At 37.9% G+C, this 18,569-nt stretch overlaps 1 protein-coding gene across 1 annotated transcript in view; it reads left to right on the top strand.

Annotated features, from left to right (window-relative positions):
- Positions 1-18,569, top strand: part of SLC49A4 (solute carrier family 49 member 4) — an 81,986-nt gene that overhangs the window by 14,022 nt on the left and 49,395 nt on the right. Inside the window, exons 3-4 of the mRNA XM_047098826.1 lie at positions 12,896-13,161; positions 17,707-17,836. Of these exons, the coding sequence (XP_046954782.1) occupies positions 12,896-13,161; positions 17,707-17,836 (396 nt within the window). The remainder of the gene's footprint in view (positions 1-12,895; positions 13,162-17,706; positions 17,837-18,569) is intronic.

The raw sequence follows: 18,569 nt of genomic DNA, 5'->3' as shown, positions 1-18,569 counted from the left end.
TTAAAAAAAGATTCCGATGTGAGGAAAAAAAAGGCTTCATACATCTGACCACATAAAAATTTATATTATCTTCATGATTAAATATACTACAAAACAAAGTCACAAGTTAAAAACTGGGGAATATTTGCAACAATAAATTTGTTGAATTTTAGTTGAAAAGAATTCCTTCAAATAAAATAACTTAGTAGGAAAATGAGTGACAGGTATGAGTGAGCAATTACAGATATTGAAATACAGATGACGTAAACTTAGGGAAAGATGTTAAGCTCTCTGTCATAATTAAAGAAATGAAAATTAAAACAGCAAGTAGATGTCTTTTTATTGGCAAAGATGAAAAAGTGTGATGACATGGTATGTTGCTCAGGGTAGGGAAAAACGGGCACCACTGATGTGCGAGTAGTTTGGGGCATTCCTATTTGGAGGGTATTTTGACAGTATTTAGTAGATTCAAAATGCAATTGTCCTTTAACCCAATATTTACACTTCTAAAAAATTAGCCCACATATAAAGCTCTACCAGTTTGCAAGGATAAGCATGTTTATGCAGCTTGGCTTGTAATAGTAGATGACTGGTCAGAAGGGCAGTGTCTTCAAAAGAGGATTGGTTATGGTGAAGTGTATGATGGAATAGTATGCAGCTGTGAAAAGGAAGTGAAAGTTCTGTTAAGTGCTGAACAGAAATGTTTCCAAGATATAGTGTCAAGTTTTTTTTTAAATGCAAAGTTTACATATTATGTAACATGTTATGTTTAAAATGTTCCTACTTAGAAAAAAGTGGGAGGGATGTATGTGCCAGTGTTTGGCAAGGAACTGTTTTTGAAAGAAACCATTATATTGTTTCTGAGAAAGATGTCTGGGGAACTAGAAGTCTGGGGTTGAGGGGAGATTTACTTTTTTTTTTTTTTTGGTACTCTTTCCTATTCTTGGAAATATTTTTACCATGTGCATATATTACCTTTTTGACTGAAGACACTAGTTAAGTGAAACTAAAATGACCATGTTAGAGTTTTAGTAACAAGAATAAGAGAAGGAAAGGCAAAGAAGGGTTATATGCAGATTTCCCCAGTATAGAAATAGAAACCTTTCCGTGTAAAAATGAACAGTTGATAGATTTCAGGATTAAGACTCTTCTCTGTAAAATACATTAAGATTCAGATTTCCCTAGGTCAGTGTTTTTTAAAAGTATGGTTTACAGACTACCTACTTATTAAAAATGCAGATCCCTGTGCCCCACTGTAGTTCCACTGATGTGGTCTCTGGAATGAATCTCCAGAATCAACAGTTTGAACACGCTCCTTTAGTTAATTTTATGTTCATTTAAGTTTCAGAACTACTCCCTAAGTTCTAGCATCCTCACTTTAAATGATTAAGCACATTGCATTGTGCTTGCCCATCCTGCAGTATAATCCCGTAATATATTTAATGTCTTGAAGCAGATTAAGATTTAGCCTTTATTCAATAATTTTATTTGCCCCAGTTTGACTCTTAAGCCTCCAGGGGTCAAGTTTCACTACTGTTTCTGCATGGTGGTAATATGGGCTCTGGATGAGGGAGATTGGTAGGCAAAGATAACTCATCTTCATTAGCAGTTAACAGGATAAAAAAATAGAAAGCTGTGGATAATACTTTTTCCTCTTTTGGTTATCTTTAGGATATGGTGATTTTTGAGACATTTCTTCCAAGGGCCCATTCAGTATCTTATATGAATATTTTTATTTACTTTGTTTAGGTTAAACATAATATACGTATAGAAAAGTACATAAACATATATGTACACTTTAGGGAAATAATCATAGAACAGGCAGCCATGTACCCATTACCTAAGTTAGAATTCTAGAATTCCCCATGGGCCCCTCCCTCATCATACCCCTCTCCTTCCCTACTTTACATAATCATAATCACACATGTTGATAGGATTCCCAGAGTAGGCTGAGTTGAAAGTTATGAGGAATATATTCAGAGTCTGTTGTAAATCCCAATTTTTTTCTTTTGAATAAAGATTTGCCCTAGATTTTTTTTCTCTTAATGTCAAAAGGAACAAACAATTAAAATATTATTTTATCTGCAACAAAATCATTATAGGAACAAAATAGGCCAGTAGTAGATGTTGGTAATAATTTAACATAATTAAAAACCTATAAGTCAGTAGGTTATTAAACAAATCATATTTTATTAAGTAGGTTTATCTAATATGTGTTTGGGAAAATCAGTTACTTATTTGGTTACCTTACATACATCAAAATACATTCCAGATGGAATGATGAGCTGTGTATTTAACAGGGAGACAGTATCAGGGAAAATTAATCTTATCTCTAAAGAGATTTCTTTTTTCCAAGCATAAAAACCATGAAAAAGATCACAAAGGGAAAGATTTATAGGTTTGACTACATAAACATTTGAACCTTTATGCTTCAAAACAAATCAAAGTTAAAACGCAAACTGGGAAAAATATGTGTTGCAAGTATGATAGATAACCGATAGAATAATATAAAAATATATAAGCAATTTAGGAGGGTGAATGGAAAAACAGATACAGTAGACATAAATAACAAATGTTGGTTTCCAGATTTCATCCTTTAAATTCATAATTCAACAGTCAGCATTTATTGACAGCCTATGCATTAGTAAGGTATAAAAAGCTAAGCTATATAATAAAGATACCAAAAATACACAGACTCAATGAGATAGAAGTTTATTTTTCTCTGGAAAAAAAAAAAGCAGTCTAAAAGATAGTGGATTGTTTGAGATTTGCTCAAAGCAGGTAGGCAGCTCTGTTCCACAAGGCCCTCCAAGGACCCAAGTTTCTTTTCTGTTGTTGCTGTAACATCCCCTAGAGGGATGTCCTCATCCAAGTGGTTGAAGTCGGCTCATAGTCATACTCTCATTCTAGCCCACAGGAAGGGGAAGTAGGACATCCAGGGCAATGACTACATCTTTAGGTGATGGCGAAGAGGTTGTATATGTCATTTGTACTCACGTCCCATTGTAGACTTAGTCACATGGCCACCCCTGTCTTAAAACAGATTAAAGCCCTTCTGTATTCTAGAAATACAGCTCAGCAGCCATGTACCCAGTTAAAATGCAGGTAAATAATGTAGATAAATATATAAAGCATTCACTCAAAATGAGAAAGATTGCAATACACCAGTAGGGAAAAAAGACCAGTAATCAAAAAAGAAATGCAGATTAAAATGAGGAGATGCCTTTCGGCCTTACCAAGTGTAGTAGGCAGAATAATGCCCCCAGCCCCAAAGGATATCCATGCTCTCATCTCTGAAACCTATGAATATGTTATGTTACATGGTGAGGGAATGCTTTGGTTGCAGATGGAATTAAGTTTGCTAATCAGCTAACCTTAAAATAAGGAGCTTATCCTGAGTTATTCATGTGGGCTCAGTGTAATCACAAAAGTCCTTAAAAGAGACTGAAGAGGAAGTCAGAGATATGCAGCCTGAGAGGACTCAAATCTCTGTTGCTAGCTTTGAAAACAGGAAGGGGGCCTCTAGAAACCGGAAAAGGCAAGGAAACTGATTATTCTCTAGAGCCTCTATAAAGGAACATAGCCATGCTGACACCTTGATTTTGGCCCAGTGAGACCCATGTCAGATTCTGATTTACAGAGCTGTAAGATAGTAAATTTGTGTTGTTTTAAAGCCACAAGTTTTATGGTAATTTGTTACAAGAGCATTAGAAAACTAAACACCAAGTTATTTGTGTGTATGTGTGTGTGTGTGTTCTTAATAGTGATACTCAATGCTGGTGACATTTAATGCTGGTGAGACAAACATCAATCACAACTAATGGGGATATAAATTACTACATATCCTTCTGAAAACAATTTGGGAGTATGTTTCATAAAACCTAAAATGTTCATATCCTTTGACTTATTGACCCTAAAGAAGTAATTTGGGAAGTAGCAAATATTTACATACAAAGATTGTCACAACAGCATTATTAATATTAGCAAGTAAGTAGCAAACATTAGGAAAATGGTTAAATAAGTTTTGTATATCTGCATAGTAAACTGTCATGCTGTTATGATTACCAAGAATCTTTAATGAGAAGATGCTTATGACAGACTATGAAGTTAAAATGACTTAGTGGATAAAACTGTATATTCAGTATGGTTTTTGTGGTTACCTATGCTTAAGTATTGAGAGATGCATTGGGGTGGAGCGGGGGGTGGGGGGGAGAACTGAAAGAAAAAAATAAGCTCCTGGGTGGCTTAGTCGGTTAAGTGTCCATCTTTGACTCAGGTCATGATCTCACAGTTTGTGGATTCAAGCCCTGCATTGGTCTCCATCCTGACAGCTCAGAGCCTAGAGCCTGCTTTGGATTCTGTGTCTCCCTCTCTCTCTGCCCCTCCCCCACTTGCACTCTCTTTCTCTCAAAAATAAATAAACATTAACATAAAATTTGTTTTAAATACATTAGTATGGTTGTCTGGGCTATGTAATTGAGTTAGTGAACTTAATTTTTTTCTTTTTTCTTTTTTTTGGGGGGGGTGTTTTTTATTTTATTTTTAAGAGAGAGAGAGAAAGAGAGAGTGTGAGCAGGGGAGGAGCAGAGAGAGAGAGGGGGACACAGGATCCGAAGCAGGCTCCAGGCTCCAAGCTGTCAGCACAGAGCCCGATGCGGGGCTCAAACTCACAAACTGCTAGATCATGGCCTGAGCCGAAGCCGAATGCTTAACCAACTGAACCACCTAGGGGCCCCTGAAATAGATTTTCTTAAAACTGAAGACTGCAACAGCAGTCTTTAGAAGGCTTATTCCTTTCCACCATTAACTCTTTCTTCCTTTCTTCCTTTTTTCAGTAATTAATTCATGACATCTCTGACCCTTTTTTTGCCCTATATTTTCTTGGACTAAATAAAGGAAAACTATTTCTAGCACTCTGCCATTTTCAAAATCCATGAAATTCTATAACACACCAGTTTACTCTGATGCAGGATGATTAGGAATTGGGAGAAAGTTTTTGAAACATTGGCATATTGAGTCTTAGAAGTAAATATTGTTGTCAATTCTAAATTATTTTGTATTAAAAATACGTAGAGTTAAAGTTAAGAATGCTGGACTTACACTGAGGAAGTATCTACTGTGTTTCTAAACCAATTTTCTATCTATTTTCTATCTTCTAAACCAATTATCACTACTGCTAGTTGTAATAGATTTCTAAAGTAGATATATGCACAGAGAAAAAAATATGCTAGCTACTTGCATGCCTTTGGATCTGAGAACCTTGAGTTATCTTAACAATCAATGATTTTTATTAATAATGTTAAGAGAACTTTGAGAATGAGACCATGTTGGAAGAGTAGAGAGATTTGTAGACTGATTAAGTCAGATTTTATATTATTTTCCAGTCCTGGCTTAGCCATTAGCTAGTTATATGACTTTGGAGCTTCCCCCAATACTTTTTGGAGAAAAGAAAGTTATAAAATTATAAGTATGATTTTAAATGTATTAGCCTCTCTGGAACTCAATTTTTATATCTGTAAAATGCAGAGGTGGGTTATCTAGATGAGGTTTGAAGTCTCTTCCAGCTATAAAAATTCGAATTCTAAAACATATTCTAAATAGAAAATAGTTGAGGAATCCCAAGTATTTGTTCCAGGATGTCAGAAAGCAAAAGGTTAGGATACCAGAATATCATTAAATACAAACTAAAATGTCAAGTACATTAGAAAACCATGAGCTGTGGATCTTCAGTTTGAACTTTAGCTCTTGGCATTTGTTTGAAAAGCTGTAGTATAGTGAATGATATGAAATGGAATGTGGCTGTGCGCAAATGCCATCCCACGTGCCACTGAGGCCTGGGCGGCAGGGGGTGGGGGGGTTTGGGGGAGATGGGGTTTGCTCTTTGAGGGCTGAAGGTGAAGGTGCACAGGGCAAGAGCAGGATTTTGTGAGGCTGTCTGTAGTTCCCTTCCCCATACCCCTTCCCTCCTGTCCCCCAGCCCCCAGGCCTACCAAAGGCTAGCAACCCTCAGGAGTTCTGACACTAGTGGGCAGCACCTGGTTTTCCTACTCTCTACCATCTAGTTCTGCTGCTGCTGGAGAAAACTCCGGGTCTTTAATTATCCTCTCAGCCTGTTAGGGAAATCACTCTCTCACCCATTTTGCCACCTGACTTGTGAGGATGAGACAAACTTGGCCTCAGAAGTAGGCAGAAGCTAGGTAGGAGGAAAAAAGGTGAAAAGGGGGGAAAAAGAGCATTGGGGAAAGGTGAGAGGGAATAAATCAAGGAATCAGAGGAGACTGGGATGAAGAAAGAGGGCAGCACACCTGCCTTTGGCAGATCTGTCACATCTTGGCCTGCAGAGTTCGAGACTTGCATTCCCCTAACAGTGAATGTGTACTGGCCACTATCAGGTGTGAAGTTTCAGGTAAGGAGGCAAGAGTTAAAGCCCGTGAGTTACTGAGTCAACTGTCTGGAGAGCTCCCTTTCTGCTGCACAGCTTGTTGCCCAGGAGCTGCCTCCATACTAACTTCTCTCCATCCTTCCCGGGTCTACCTCACTTGCATTGACCATGCGTTTACCACTCTCAGTGTAGTATTGGTTTTGTTTGTTTGTTTGTTTGTTTTGTTTTTTTAAGTTTTATTGCCAGAATATTTGTTAATCATCTTGGTTTTTGTATCACTGGATTTAAACTTTTTAAAATGGATCTGATGTATGTGTCTAGGTAACTGAGAGTTTTGCAATGCAAGTAGTATATTTCAGCAACGCCACTTCCCTGTACCTGAGTCAGTCTGTGTTCTACTAGAGAGCATCCACGCTTCGTGAGACACTGTGGCAAATTTAGAAGCCATGGTCCTTATCTGCAAGGAACTTTAACTTGCAAAACAAAACTGAAGCATATAATGATGACACAGAAAAATTGATATTAAATTATGGGATCTGCTTCCTTTTACTGAAGATTGTGAATCACTCCTCTTGACAGTCAGCCCAGATCAATAGGTATTAATTTCTGAAAGCCAGCTGCTTTCACGAGTGCTAAAAAGCATTAGGACAATCACAGTGAGTTGCATTTGCCTTTCAGTATGTGAAGGCAATGGAGACTTTTTGGTCCAGACAATTCGTTTAGGCTTGGGTGTTTTTTTCTTGTCACTTTGCCAAGCTTATATACCTAATTTTTGTTCTGGCATCTAACGACTAGCACTGTCTAAATCCAAATTTCCATTTCCTCACAAGTGTTAACTTCATCCTCAACATTCTGCTGAAACAGCTCTACTCAGATCATGAATGACCTCCATGTTGCCAAATCTAATGGTTACATTTCAGATACCAAATGATCTTTCTGTTTAACTTGACCTGATCTGTTTAACCTGATCTGTTGAACTTGATGAGTCAACCACTCATCCTCATCTCAAACCCTCCTCTCCTTAGTTGCTGCTGTACCGTTCTTTCGCCTTTTTTTTTTCTACCTCTGTAATTGCTCCTTCTTAGTTGTCTTTCTAGACTCTTTTTCCTGTATTTAAAAAATATTGGTGGGGTGCCCAGGTGGCCCAGTTGGTTAAGCGTCCGACTTTGGCTCAGGTCATGATCTCACGGTTGGTGGTTTCGAGCCCTGCACTGGGCTCTGTGCTGACAGCTTGGAGCCTGGAGCCTGCTTCGGCTTCTGTGTCTCCCTCTCTGTCTTCCCTCCTCCCCCGCTTGTGCTTTCTCCCCCCAAAAACATAATATATATATATATATATATATATATATATATATATATATATAACATATATATATATGTTGCTATTCACCAGTGTTTGTTCCCCAACCTCAATATATAGCTCCTAGCTCAGATCTCTTTTTTTAGCTTCTGATGTATATTGAATCACTTATTGTACATATTTATGGACTTAAATATGCCTTCCCAATATGCAGTCATCTCCCTATAGCCACATCTATTATATGGCTAAGAACAGTCCCCCAAACCATCCCCTGTTCTATATCCCCACTGTTGTTGGGGACTTGTATTCTAGAGTCCCTCAGGGCATGGCACTTACTAAAATAACTCTTGTCCTGCAATATTAAGATTTTCATATTTGCCTGACACTGTTTTCTGGGGTGGCCAGTACTGCCAAAGGGTCCTTGCCCTGGGCTCCTTGCCTGAAAGTTACCACTCTGGCTTTCCTTCAGCTTTACTATTCCCTATGTGCTGAGGAGTCTGTAGGGCCAGGGGGATGTGCCCACCTTTCTCATCACACTCTAGCTACACAAGACCCCAGATGTGCCAGCAACAGGCCTTTTTCTCAGGTCTGTTCTTCCAAGAGTGGACCCCATACTTGGTATGTACTCCCCAGGCTCAAGGGGTTGCCAAGGAGCAGCTGTTTGGAAGACAAAGCTTGGAGTCTGACTTTCAGGTCCACGTGCATACATGCAATGATATTGTCAGACCAGAGCCAGAGGTCAGAAGAGAAGGAAGATATTGAGGGACCTCCATTAGTACTCTTCTCACAGGCCCCACAGCATTAAAGGCGGGACTAATTATTGCCTTCTTTTTCTTCTTTCAACGTTTATTTATTTTTGGGACAGAGAGAGACAGAGCATGAACGGGGGAGGGGCAGAGAGAGAGGGAGACACAGAATCGGAAACAGGCTCCAGGCTCTGAGCCATCAGCCCAGAGCCCGACGCGGGGCTCGAACTCCCGGACCGCGAGATCGTGACCTGGCTGAAGTCGGACGCTTAACCGACTGCGCCACCCAGGCGCCCCATGCCTTCTTTTTCTTTATATTCCTGGTACAGTGCTGATAGGTGACACTTAAACTACTCCTAAGGATTTGAAGGGCAAGGGCTTTAGCTTTGTAATTTCATATTCCCATCACAATGCCTACCCAGTACATACACTCAGTACATGTTTGTTGAACAAATTAAATAACATAGCTTGTATTGAACCGTTTATAAATTATTTCATCTTCTTTATTGTCATTGAATAGAGTATATTGTAATATTTGTATGATTTTAGTCTTATGGCCACCTGTTTTCAGAAAAAACATACCTCTAATTTTGCATTACCATTAAAATGGGAAAACTAGATTTTAGATATACAGTGAATTTTATTTATTTATTTTTTTAATTTTTTTTTCAACGTTTATGTATTTTTGGGACAGAGAGAGACAGAGCATGAACGGGGGAGGGGCAGAGAGAGAGGGAGACACAGAATCGGAAACAGGCTCCAGGCTCTGAGCCATCAGCCCAGAGCCTGACGCGGGGCTCGAACTCACGGACCGCGAGATCATGACCTGGCTGAAGTCGGACGCTTAACCGACTGCGCCCCTTTAAATATATTTTTAGGGGTGCCAGGATTGTGAGACTGAGCCCCGTGTCCATGCTCAGCATGGAGCCTGCTTAAGATTCTCTCTCCCTCTTCCCCTGTCCCCTACTTGCATATGTGTTCTCTCTCTGTCTCTAAATATATATATTTATATATATCTCTAATATATCTCTAAATATATATATTTATATATATCTCTAATATATCTCTAAATATATATATATAAACATATATATATATTTTATGGACTAATTTCATAAAATAGGGTAAGTTAATGATAGGTACAGAAAACAGTGTCAGGCAAATATGAAAATCTTAATATTGCAGGACAACAGTTATTTTAGTAACTGCCATGCCCTGAGGGACTCTAGAATACAAATGTGAAAAAGAATAAGACTGTGCTCTGGAAAACACAAAGAATTTGGCAAGAGTAGGGTCTAGATTTCCCTGTCAAGTTTCCCATGAATTCAGGAGTTAACCCAAAATCCTGTGGGTCCAGTTCTCCTTATTGAGTTCATTTGTAAGGAATGTGTTTGTGCATTATGACTTTTAATGCAAAATGCACATAACTACTACAGTAATTTTTTTAAGTTTATTTATTTTGAGAGAGAGAATGTGTGCCGAGAAGGAGCAGAGAGAGAGAGAGAGAGAGAGAGAGAGAGAGAGAATCCCAAGCACAGAGCCCAGCGTGTGGCTCAAATCCACGAACCATGAAATCATGATATGAGCCAAAATCAAGAGTCAGATGCTTAACCGACTGAGCCAATCAGGTGCTCCTAGAATAAATTTTAAACACCAAGTTAGCATGTTTTGATTCCCAAGGTGATTTTTTCACTGTGGCAATTCATGTTTTAGGTTGGCCCCCCAAGTTCAGTGACCTTGTAGACTTAGAACCCATCTGAAATGTCCCTAGTGCCGATATACCTGTTTTGGATACTATTTTTATCACAAGCTTGCACCTTGTATGACTTATGTTTGCTGCTTAAAAAATAGTCTATTTGTGATTCCAATGAGAGGTAACACATAGTTAAACCATGGCAATAAGCTGAGTTTTATGCCTTAATTCTCTCAGGATTCATAGTGTTTTATCATGTTTTGTTTTTTGTTTTGTTAACAGATTGTTTTTTCCATGTTCGCATTGTACTCTTAACATTTTTAGGCACAATAAAATTTACTTATTCCAGCCCTTCTCCTTCTAGATGAGATGAGCCTTTCAGGAACATGTCTTTAGGTATTAAATATCAAAGCGGTTACTCTATGAGTCATCATGCACTGTCTGTTGTGCCACCACGAATCACGAATAAAACCACTCAGTGATAATTGTTTCAAAGTATTTCTAGATGAAATTGCTCTGTTATAGCTTGGGACCCACTGGTGTTTGGAGTAGGTATTCAGTTTCATAAACAGTGTAAATTGTTTTTGTCATCTAGAAAATAGTTCCCCTTTCACAAGAAGATTTTAAAATGTCTTCGGTCTTCTTAATTTAGTAGTAGTAATGATGCCTAGGGCTATTTTTGTCTTCAAATAATTTTTCCAACATTTTCAAAAATTTGAGCAGACCTAATTCACATATTTCACTTCCCACTCACTTATGCCTCTACATTAGGGCCCTACCTCTCTCCCATATGCCTGTTTATTATTTCCTTCTATATTCAAAAAACTTTTTCTAAGTCTCTTAAGGTGGCAGTTATTTTTTAAAAAAAGGATTTGGTGTCCTCTTGGTGATTGAATAGCAAAACGGGGAAAAAGTGTCACATGTGTATCACATTTACTGTTCCTTCCCCTTCCTCTACCTCCAAGGCAGAAGAGGTTGACTTGCCTCCCTTTCTTGCATATGCTTTTTGGACTTCTGGCTTCTCTTCTCCTTCAAGGCTACTCTTGAATGTGAATGTGTATGTTGGGAATTGGAGGAGCAATGGGAGTAGAGGCTTTGACAAGGAATAGGATAGAGCACTAAATAGAATATTGAGAAAAGATGAGCAAGAGAACAAATGGAATAGAAACAAGAAACTACTTTTTTACTAACCCTTACAGTTAAAGCCACAGAGTATTAGAACTGGGGGGGGGGGATGTCGTACTCCTGTGATTACAGTAGCTTAACCTTAACAGATGCTCAATAAATGGATATTGAATTTAGACTGATCTCATTTTATGTGAGAAGAAATGGAATTGCGCAAAGATGTATTGCCCAGAACCATTCAACTAGTTAGCTGCAGAGCTGGGCCAGAACCTAAGTCCTCCAGTTTCTCAACCAGTTCCTTTTCTATTAGAAGCTACTATAATGACTGTTTTTGTTTATTTTTGTTTTTTGTTTTTGTTTTTGTTTTTACTCCTATCACCTGACACAGGGTAGGCATGAAATGTTTTATAGCATTTTATTATTTTTTTTCATCACCCCCCCCCTTCCTTCCCCTCTGGTAACCATCAATTTGTTCTCTGTGGTTAAAAGTCTTTTTCTTGGTTTGTCTCTCTCTCTCTTTTTTTTTCCTTTGCTCGTTTGTTTTGTTTCTTAAATTCCACATATGAGTGAGATCATATGGTATTTGTCTTTCTCTGACTTATTTCATTTAACATTATACTTTATAGCTCTATCCATGTCGTTGCAAATGGCAAGATTTTGTTCTTTTTTATGGCTGAGTAATATTCCATTGTACTTTTTTTTTTTTTTTATGTTCATTTATTTTTGAGACACATAGAGAGATACAGAGCACAAACCAGGGAGGGGCAGAGAGAGAAGGAGACACAGAATCCAAAGCAGACTCCAGGCTCTGAGCTGTCAGCACAGAGCCCAATGTGGGGCTTGAACTCACAAGCCGTGAGATCATGACCTGAGCCAAAGACAGATGCTTAACAGACTGAGCCACCCAGGTGCCCCTCCATTGTACTTTTTAAAAAAAAAATTTTTTTTAATGTTTATTTATTTTTGAGACAGAGAGAGAGCATGAATGGGGGAGGGTCAGAGAGAGAGGAAGACACAGAATCTGAAGCAGGCTCCAGGCTCTGAACTATCAGCACAGAGCCTGACGTGGGGCTCAAACTCACGGACCGTGAGATCATGACCTAAGCCAAAGTCGGACGCTTAACCGACTGAGCCACTCAGGCGCCCCCATTGTACTTTTTTAATATCATTTTAGTTTAAGAAATGTTGAATACACCTGTATAATTTTTTTGAATGGCTGGTGGCACTTACTAGGTCTGTTTATGAATGGCAGTCTAGTAGAAAGAATAAGGATTTGGGAGTCAAACTAGGTCCAAATCTCTGCTTTGCCTGTTAGCACTTGGGCAAGTGTCTTAATCTTTCTAAATAGAGGCTTTAACATCTCAACAAATAGAGATAATAATAGCTACCACATGGTATTGTTATAATAAATGAAATAAGGTTATTTGGAGTAGTTTGGTATGTGGCATAAATCAAAGGCTTCAGTAAATATTTGTAAAACGAGTAAGGGGTAAGTATTACTGTATTGATCTCACTCCTGGGGAGTCAACATACTTTACCTTTCAGATGTGTTCTGTTCTTTACAGACATGTATCCTTGTTGCCATAGTTAAACTGAAGTTTAGCTAACTTCTTTTTGTGTAGAAATGTCCACTTCAGCTACCTCACAACCTTTTAATTTTTTTTTAATTCCAGATTAATCCATGGAGGACAGTTGTTAAATGGATTGGCAGGTCCAACGGTAATGAATGCAGCTCCATTTCTCTCTACGACGTGGTTTTCTGCAGATGAACGGGCCACTGCCACAGCCATTGCATCAATGCTCAGTTATCTTGGTGGAGCATGTGCATTTTTAGTTGGGCCACTTGTTGTTCCAGCCCCCAATGGAACATCACCTCTTCTTGCTTCAGAGACTAGCAGGACCCACATTAAAGATCTCATAGAGACTGTATTATATGCAGGTATTTTAAAGTTTATTTTCTTCCCGCTCTACTTTGTCTTTTATCCCAGTAATCTTCACTCCACTCTGTACACCAGATCACTTCCTACGAAATACTTAGGAGTTCCAAAACATACATATACACGCATGTTTTTCTTGTCATGTAATATGGAGATGCCTATTTAAAACTTACCCTTTCTAAGAAGTTATTAAGTTTAAAATGTATTATTGCTACATGGAAGTTTATTCCTTAATTTTTCTCTTCCCATCTGTTTACAATTAAGCACTGTATAACACATTGTCTAGTGTCTTTTCTAGATATCTTATCAGAATATAAAATTACTGGTAGCTGGCAAGCCCATTTTCTCCCTTGCCATTTCCCTGCTCTTCTCTGACCTGGTATACATAGGTCACCCACAGTTTATTCTCTTCTCCACTTCCTATTCTCTGTATGTTGGTCTATTAATAAGGGGTATTGACCTTTCCAAAACATCTTCTTGGTCCTTTCTTTTTATTTCTAGAGTCAAGTTCTAGTCTGCTCTTCTATTACAGTCTCTTAACAGATCTCCTTAAATACATCTCCCTCGCTGTATGCCTATTTGTTATTTTCTTCTGCATTCAGAAAACTTTTTATAAGTTTTACTATATACTCAGCACTGTGCTAAGCACTGAGAATTGGTAAGGTCACTGATAAGACAGTTGCAGTACAAATAGACATACAGAGCCTGAGAAGCCTAACCTACCTGAGATTGGAGGGAACTTGAGGAGTCAGGGAAGGCTTCACCAAGACTGTGATAATTAAACAAAGTTCAGAATTTCATAGGAGTTCAGCAAGTGTTCCAGTGAGGTAGGGTATTCCGTATAGAAGGAATAACCACTGCAAAGGCAGATACGGTATGAGAGAACTCAATATGTCCAGAGAACTGCACATAATTTAATATGGCTGAAGTAGTGTAAATATGTGTCTTTGCATATAGGTAACAAGTGGCAGAAAATGAGGCTAGAAGGATAAGGAACTATATTATGATGAACTTTTTATTAATTTATTCACTTATTAAGTGAACAGATATATTTTGACCTCCTATATATCTGTCCCTGTGCTAGGCACTGAGGTAGACATGATTCCTGCTCTCACAGAACTTACAGTGTCCCAAAGGAACAGACAGGTAAACAGCTGTAAAATAGGGTAGTAAGTGCTATAAATGAAGGCTGACAATTGTTCTGAGACCTCAGAGGAGGAGGACCTAACCTAGATTTTAAAGGTCAAGTAGAGCTTCCTGATGATGCAGCACCTAAGTTGGAGCCTGAAGGATGACAGGGAGTTAGCCAAATACAGTGGGCAGGAGGAACAATATACTAGAAAGAGAGAGAGAGAGAGAGAGAGAGAGAGAGAGAGAGCGCCATGGAGGAGAAGCCCAGTAAGGGGTGAGAGCCTGCTATATTCAAGCAACTCAAAGCCCAGACTGGCTTAGACTCGGTGAGAGTAGTGACAGATAAAGCTAGAGAGGTAAGCCAGGCCATACAAGCCTTCTAAGCAGGGCTAAAGGGTTTGAAATTCACTATATTGTAGGCAAACGCCACACTCTGAAGGATTTTACATTAGAGAGTTATGCAGTGATATTTACATTTCAAAATATGTTTTAGAGGGAATAAAACAAAAGCAGAGGTTGCGGTATATATAAAGTATTTAATCCCCCCCCCCACCTTAAACAACTCCTTTTAAAGAAAAAAAAATTGAAATAAAAAAAATTTTAATGTTTATTTCTGAGAGAGAGAGAAAGAGAGAGAGCATGAGCAGGTGAAGGTCAGAGAGAGAGAGGGAAACAAACAATCCAAAGCAGGCTTCAGGCTCTGAGCTGTCAGCACAGAGCCTGACGCGGGGCTCGAACTCGTGAACCGTGAGATCATGACCTGAACCGAAACTAAGAGTCAGATGTTTAACCAACTTAACCAGTCAGGAGCCCTAAAAACTTTTGTGTTTGAAAGGATATCCATCAACAAAGTGAAAAGACAGCTTGCTTTGGGAATGGGAGAAAATAGTAGCAAATCATATATCTGATAAAGGACTTATATCCAGAATATATAGAGAACTCTTAAAACTCAACAATAAAAAGACAACCCAATTAGTAAATGGGCAAAGGACTCAAAACTTCTCCATAGAAAAAATATATATGGCCAACAAGCCCATAAAAGATGCTTGTCATTAGTCATTAGGGAAATACAAATCAAAACCATAATGAGATACACTTCACATCCAGCAGGATGCTATAATCAATAAAATAGGATGGGGCACTGGCTGGCTCAGGTGGTAGAGCATGTGACTCTTGATCTCGAGGTTGTGAGTTCAAGCCCCACACTGCGTGGGGAGGTTTACTTAAAATCTATTTTAAAAAGTGGGAAATGTTGGTAAAAAAGTAGAAAAATTGGAACCTTCATATATTGCTAGTAGCAGAATAAAATGGTACAATCACATTGGAAACAGTTTGGGCAGTTCTTCGAAGTGTTAAATATGTATTATCATATGATCTAACAATTGCATCTCTAGGTATATACCCAAGTGAAGTAAAAATATATCCATGCAAAAATTTATACACAAATGTTCATAGTAGCATCATTCATAATAGCCAAAAAGTGGAAACAATCCAAATGTCTATTAACTAACTGAATAAAAAATGTACTTCATCTGTTCAATGGAATATTATTTGGCAATGAACAAGAATAAAAGTACTGATACATGCTCCAACATACTTGAACCTTGAAAACATTATGCTAAGTAAAAAACGCTGGTTACAAAGACCACACATATGGTATGATTCCATTTATATGAGATGTCCATTATACTCAAATCCATAGAAACTGGAAGGTAAACGAGTGATTGCCTAGGGCTGGGAGATTTGGGAATGGGGAATGGATACAGAGTTTCTTTGGGGGATGATGAAAAGGTTCTAAAATTGATTGTGGTGATGGTTACACAATTCTGTGAATATACTAAAAAATGTATCTCTGGGGGCGCCTGGATGGCTCAGTCGGTTGAGCGGCTGACTTCAGCTCAGGTCATGATCTCGCGGTCCATGAGTTCGAGCCCCGCATCGGGCTCTGTGCTGACAGCTCAGAGCCTGGAGCCTGCTTCAGATTCTGTGTCTCCCTCTCTCTGACCCTCCCCCGTTCATGCTCTGTCTCTCTCTGTCTCAAAAATAAATAAACGTTAAAAAGTGTATCTCTGAAGCTCTTTGCAAAAAATGCCAACAGAAAGATGGGTCAAAAATGTCAATAGAATGTGAACAAGGCAATCCCAGAAGAAGAAATACTAATGGCCAATAAGTGTGTAGAAGATGCTCATTCGTTGTTGTTAATTAAAAGATCTGCAAATTAAAACAATTCATTATCTTCTTATTGCTCCTCAGTCTAACAGAGAACAAAGACATCTTCTATGGTTAAATGCCTTATAGGAATATTGTACCTTTTGCTCAGAATATAATAGCCCTAGAATCATAAGTATCCAACTGAAAAGACTCTAGAAATCACTTAGTCCAGTCCCTTTATTGACCACAAAGAATCAAGAATTCATCCAAATTACGTTAATTAATGGTACAGGCAGGTCTCTATTCCAAGTTTCTTAACTTTTCTATTTGAGTCTTGCTTTTCTACTAAATTGGACATAACAGAAGTTGGGATTTACATGTGCCAAAACTCTGGAGGGAATGATCAGGACTCCAAGGAACTTTTCCTTGTTAATAGTGCCAAACTAACATTGTTTGGATGTTCGTTTTACTTCTAATCGCTTAGTATTCTATATTAAGTGAGTCTTTTTATTCGTTAAGTTTTGCTCTCTTATTTTTGGATGCTTTCCTGTTTTGTTCAAATTCCCCATACAGCCTATAAACTCAGTCTTTCCTAAACTGTGCTTCAGAATATCCAGTCATTGATCAAATAAACCAATTAAACTGATTGGATGGTCCATCAGTTAGGCATCTGACTTTGGCTCAGGTCATGACCTCACAGTTAGTGAGTTCTAGCCCTGCATCAGGCTCTACAGTGACAGTGTGGAGCCTGCCTGGGATTTTCTCTCTCTGTCCCACCCCCACTTGTTCTTTCTCTCTCTCTCTCTTTCTCTCTCTCTCGCTCTCAAAAATAAAGAACCTTAAAAAAACAAAAAACAAAACCCTTCTCCTAGCCTGTTCCTACAATTTCTGTATCATATACTTTCTTTCTGATTACAGTACTTATTAATCAACCTAGATCTGTTTCAAAGGCTTATAGTACAGTACTGTTGATTTTTTATGTTTTCTCCATAGAATAATATTTGTTTACTGTCTCAATCTTTTCATCTATGTGGTATACCGTTGTGTGACCTCTTACCTGACTTTTCACGGGCTAAAATTTATATCTTTACATATCTATTTTTTTTCCACAAGACTGAACTATCTTGGCTAGATACTGTATTTTGCTTATCTTTTTATGCATAGAGCTTAGTTGATGATTTGTTAGATAAGTAAATACTTGAAACATTGAACTTTTTATGTTATCTGGTTAACATTTTATTCTTTTTTTTCTTCCCTACCCCCAGAATTTGGAGTTGTCTGCTTACTATTTTCTGCAACACTAGCTTATTTCCCACCCCGGCCTCCACTTCCTCCCAGTGTTGCTGCAGCTAGCCAGCGACTGAGTTATCGGCGGAGCTTTTGTAGATTATTAAGGTAAATATACTTTAAGTCACTGAGTGGTTTTGATCAGTACCTTCAAGATAATTTCACATTTAGTTAAGGTCATTTTGCAAATTGATTGCAAATAATTGATAAAATACTGATTAAAACCTCTGTAAGTTTTGCCTTTTCTACATGCCACCAATGCTATTATTACTTAATCTTTTAAAAAATCAAACTTTTATTGAAATAATTTTCTTTTATAAGGAAATATCACATAATAGTATCTGTGGAATCATGGATTTTATGTGTTTATTATATTTTTCATAATATTTAAGTTTTTTGTTCATTATGTATTTCTTAGTTCACATTAAAATAAACAAGTACTAGTCAGTACAAAGTGAATAAAATATATAAGGTTTATTTACAGCTCCCTAAAATTAATCATCTCATGCCGGGATCATACTTTTAAAACTTACTATTTTATTTTATTGATATAACTTAACTGTAATTTTATTAAACTCTACCCTTGAATGTTCAATTGCCCAGTACTAAATTTAATTCTTTGAATATATAGACTGTCACTGGTGATTATGATTTGCAGTTGGGCTGCTAGAACTTATCTTTTGAATTTTTTTCTCAGTTTGTTGTGATGAGTTTTTATTGATTCATCAGCAACTCTCTGGTTGGTTCTTTCTCTTCTTTTTTTTCTGCCTCCTACCAGTGGTAAGTTCCTTGTGGCCAAGAACTATCTTTATAGCCACTTTAGTAATATTGTCCAGTAGGA

This window comes from Lynx rufus, unplaced genomic scaffold (genome assembly GCF_022079265.1).
Source record: "Lynx rufus isolate CCGP_SWC_20201006 ecotype Redwood Valley unplaced genomic scaffold, mLynRuf1.p SCAF_5, whole genome shotgun sequence".
Classification (NCBI taxonomy): Eukaryota; Metazoa; Chordata; class Mammalia; order Carnivora; family Felidae; genus Lynx; species Lynx rufus.
This window is presented reverse-complemented; position numbering and strand designations above follow the sequence as displayed.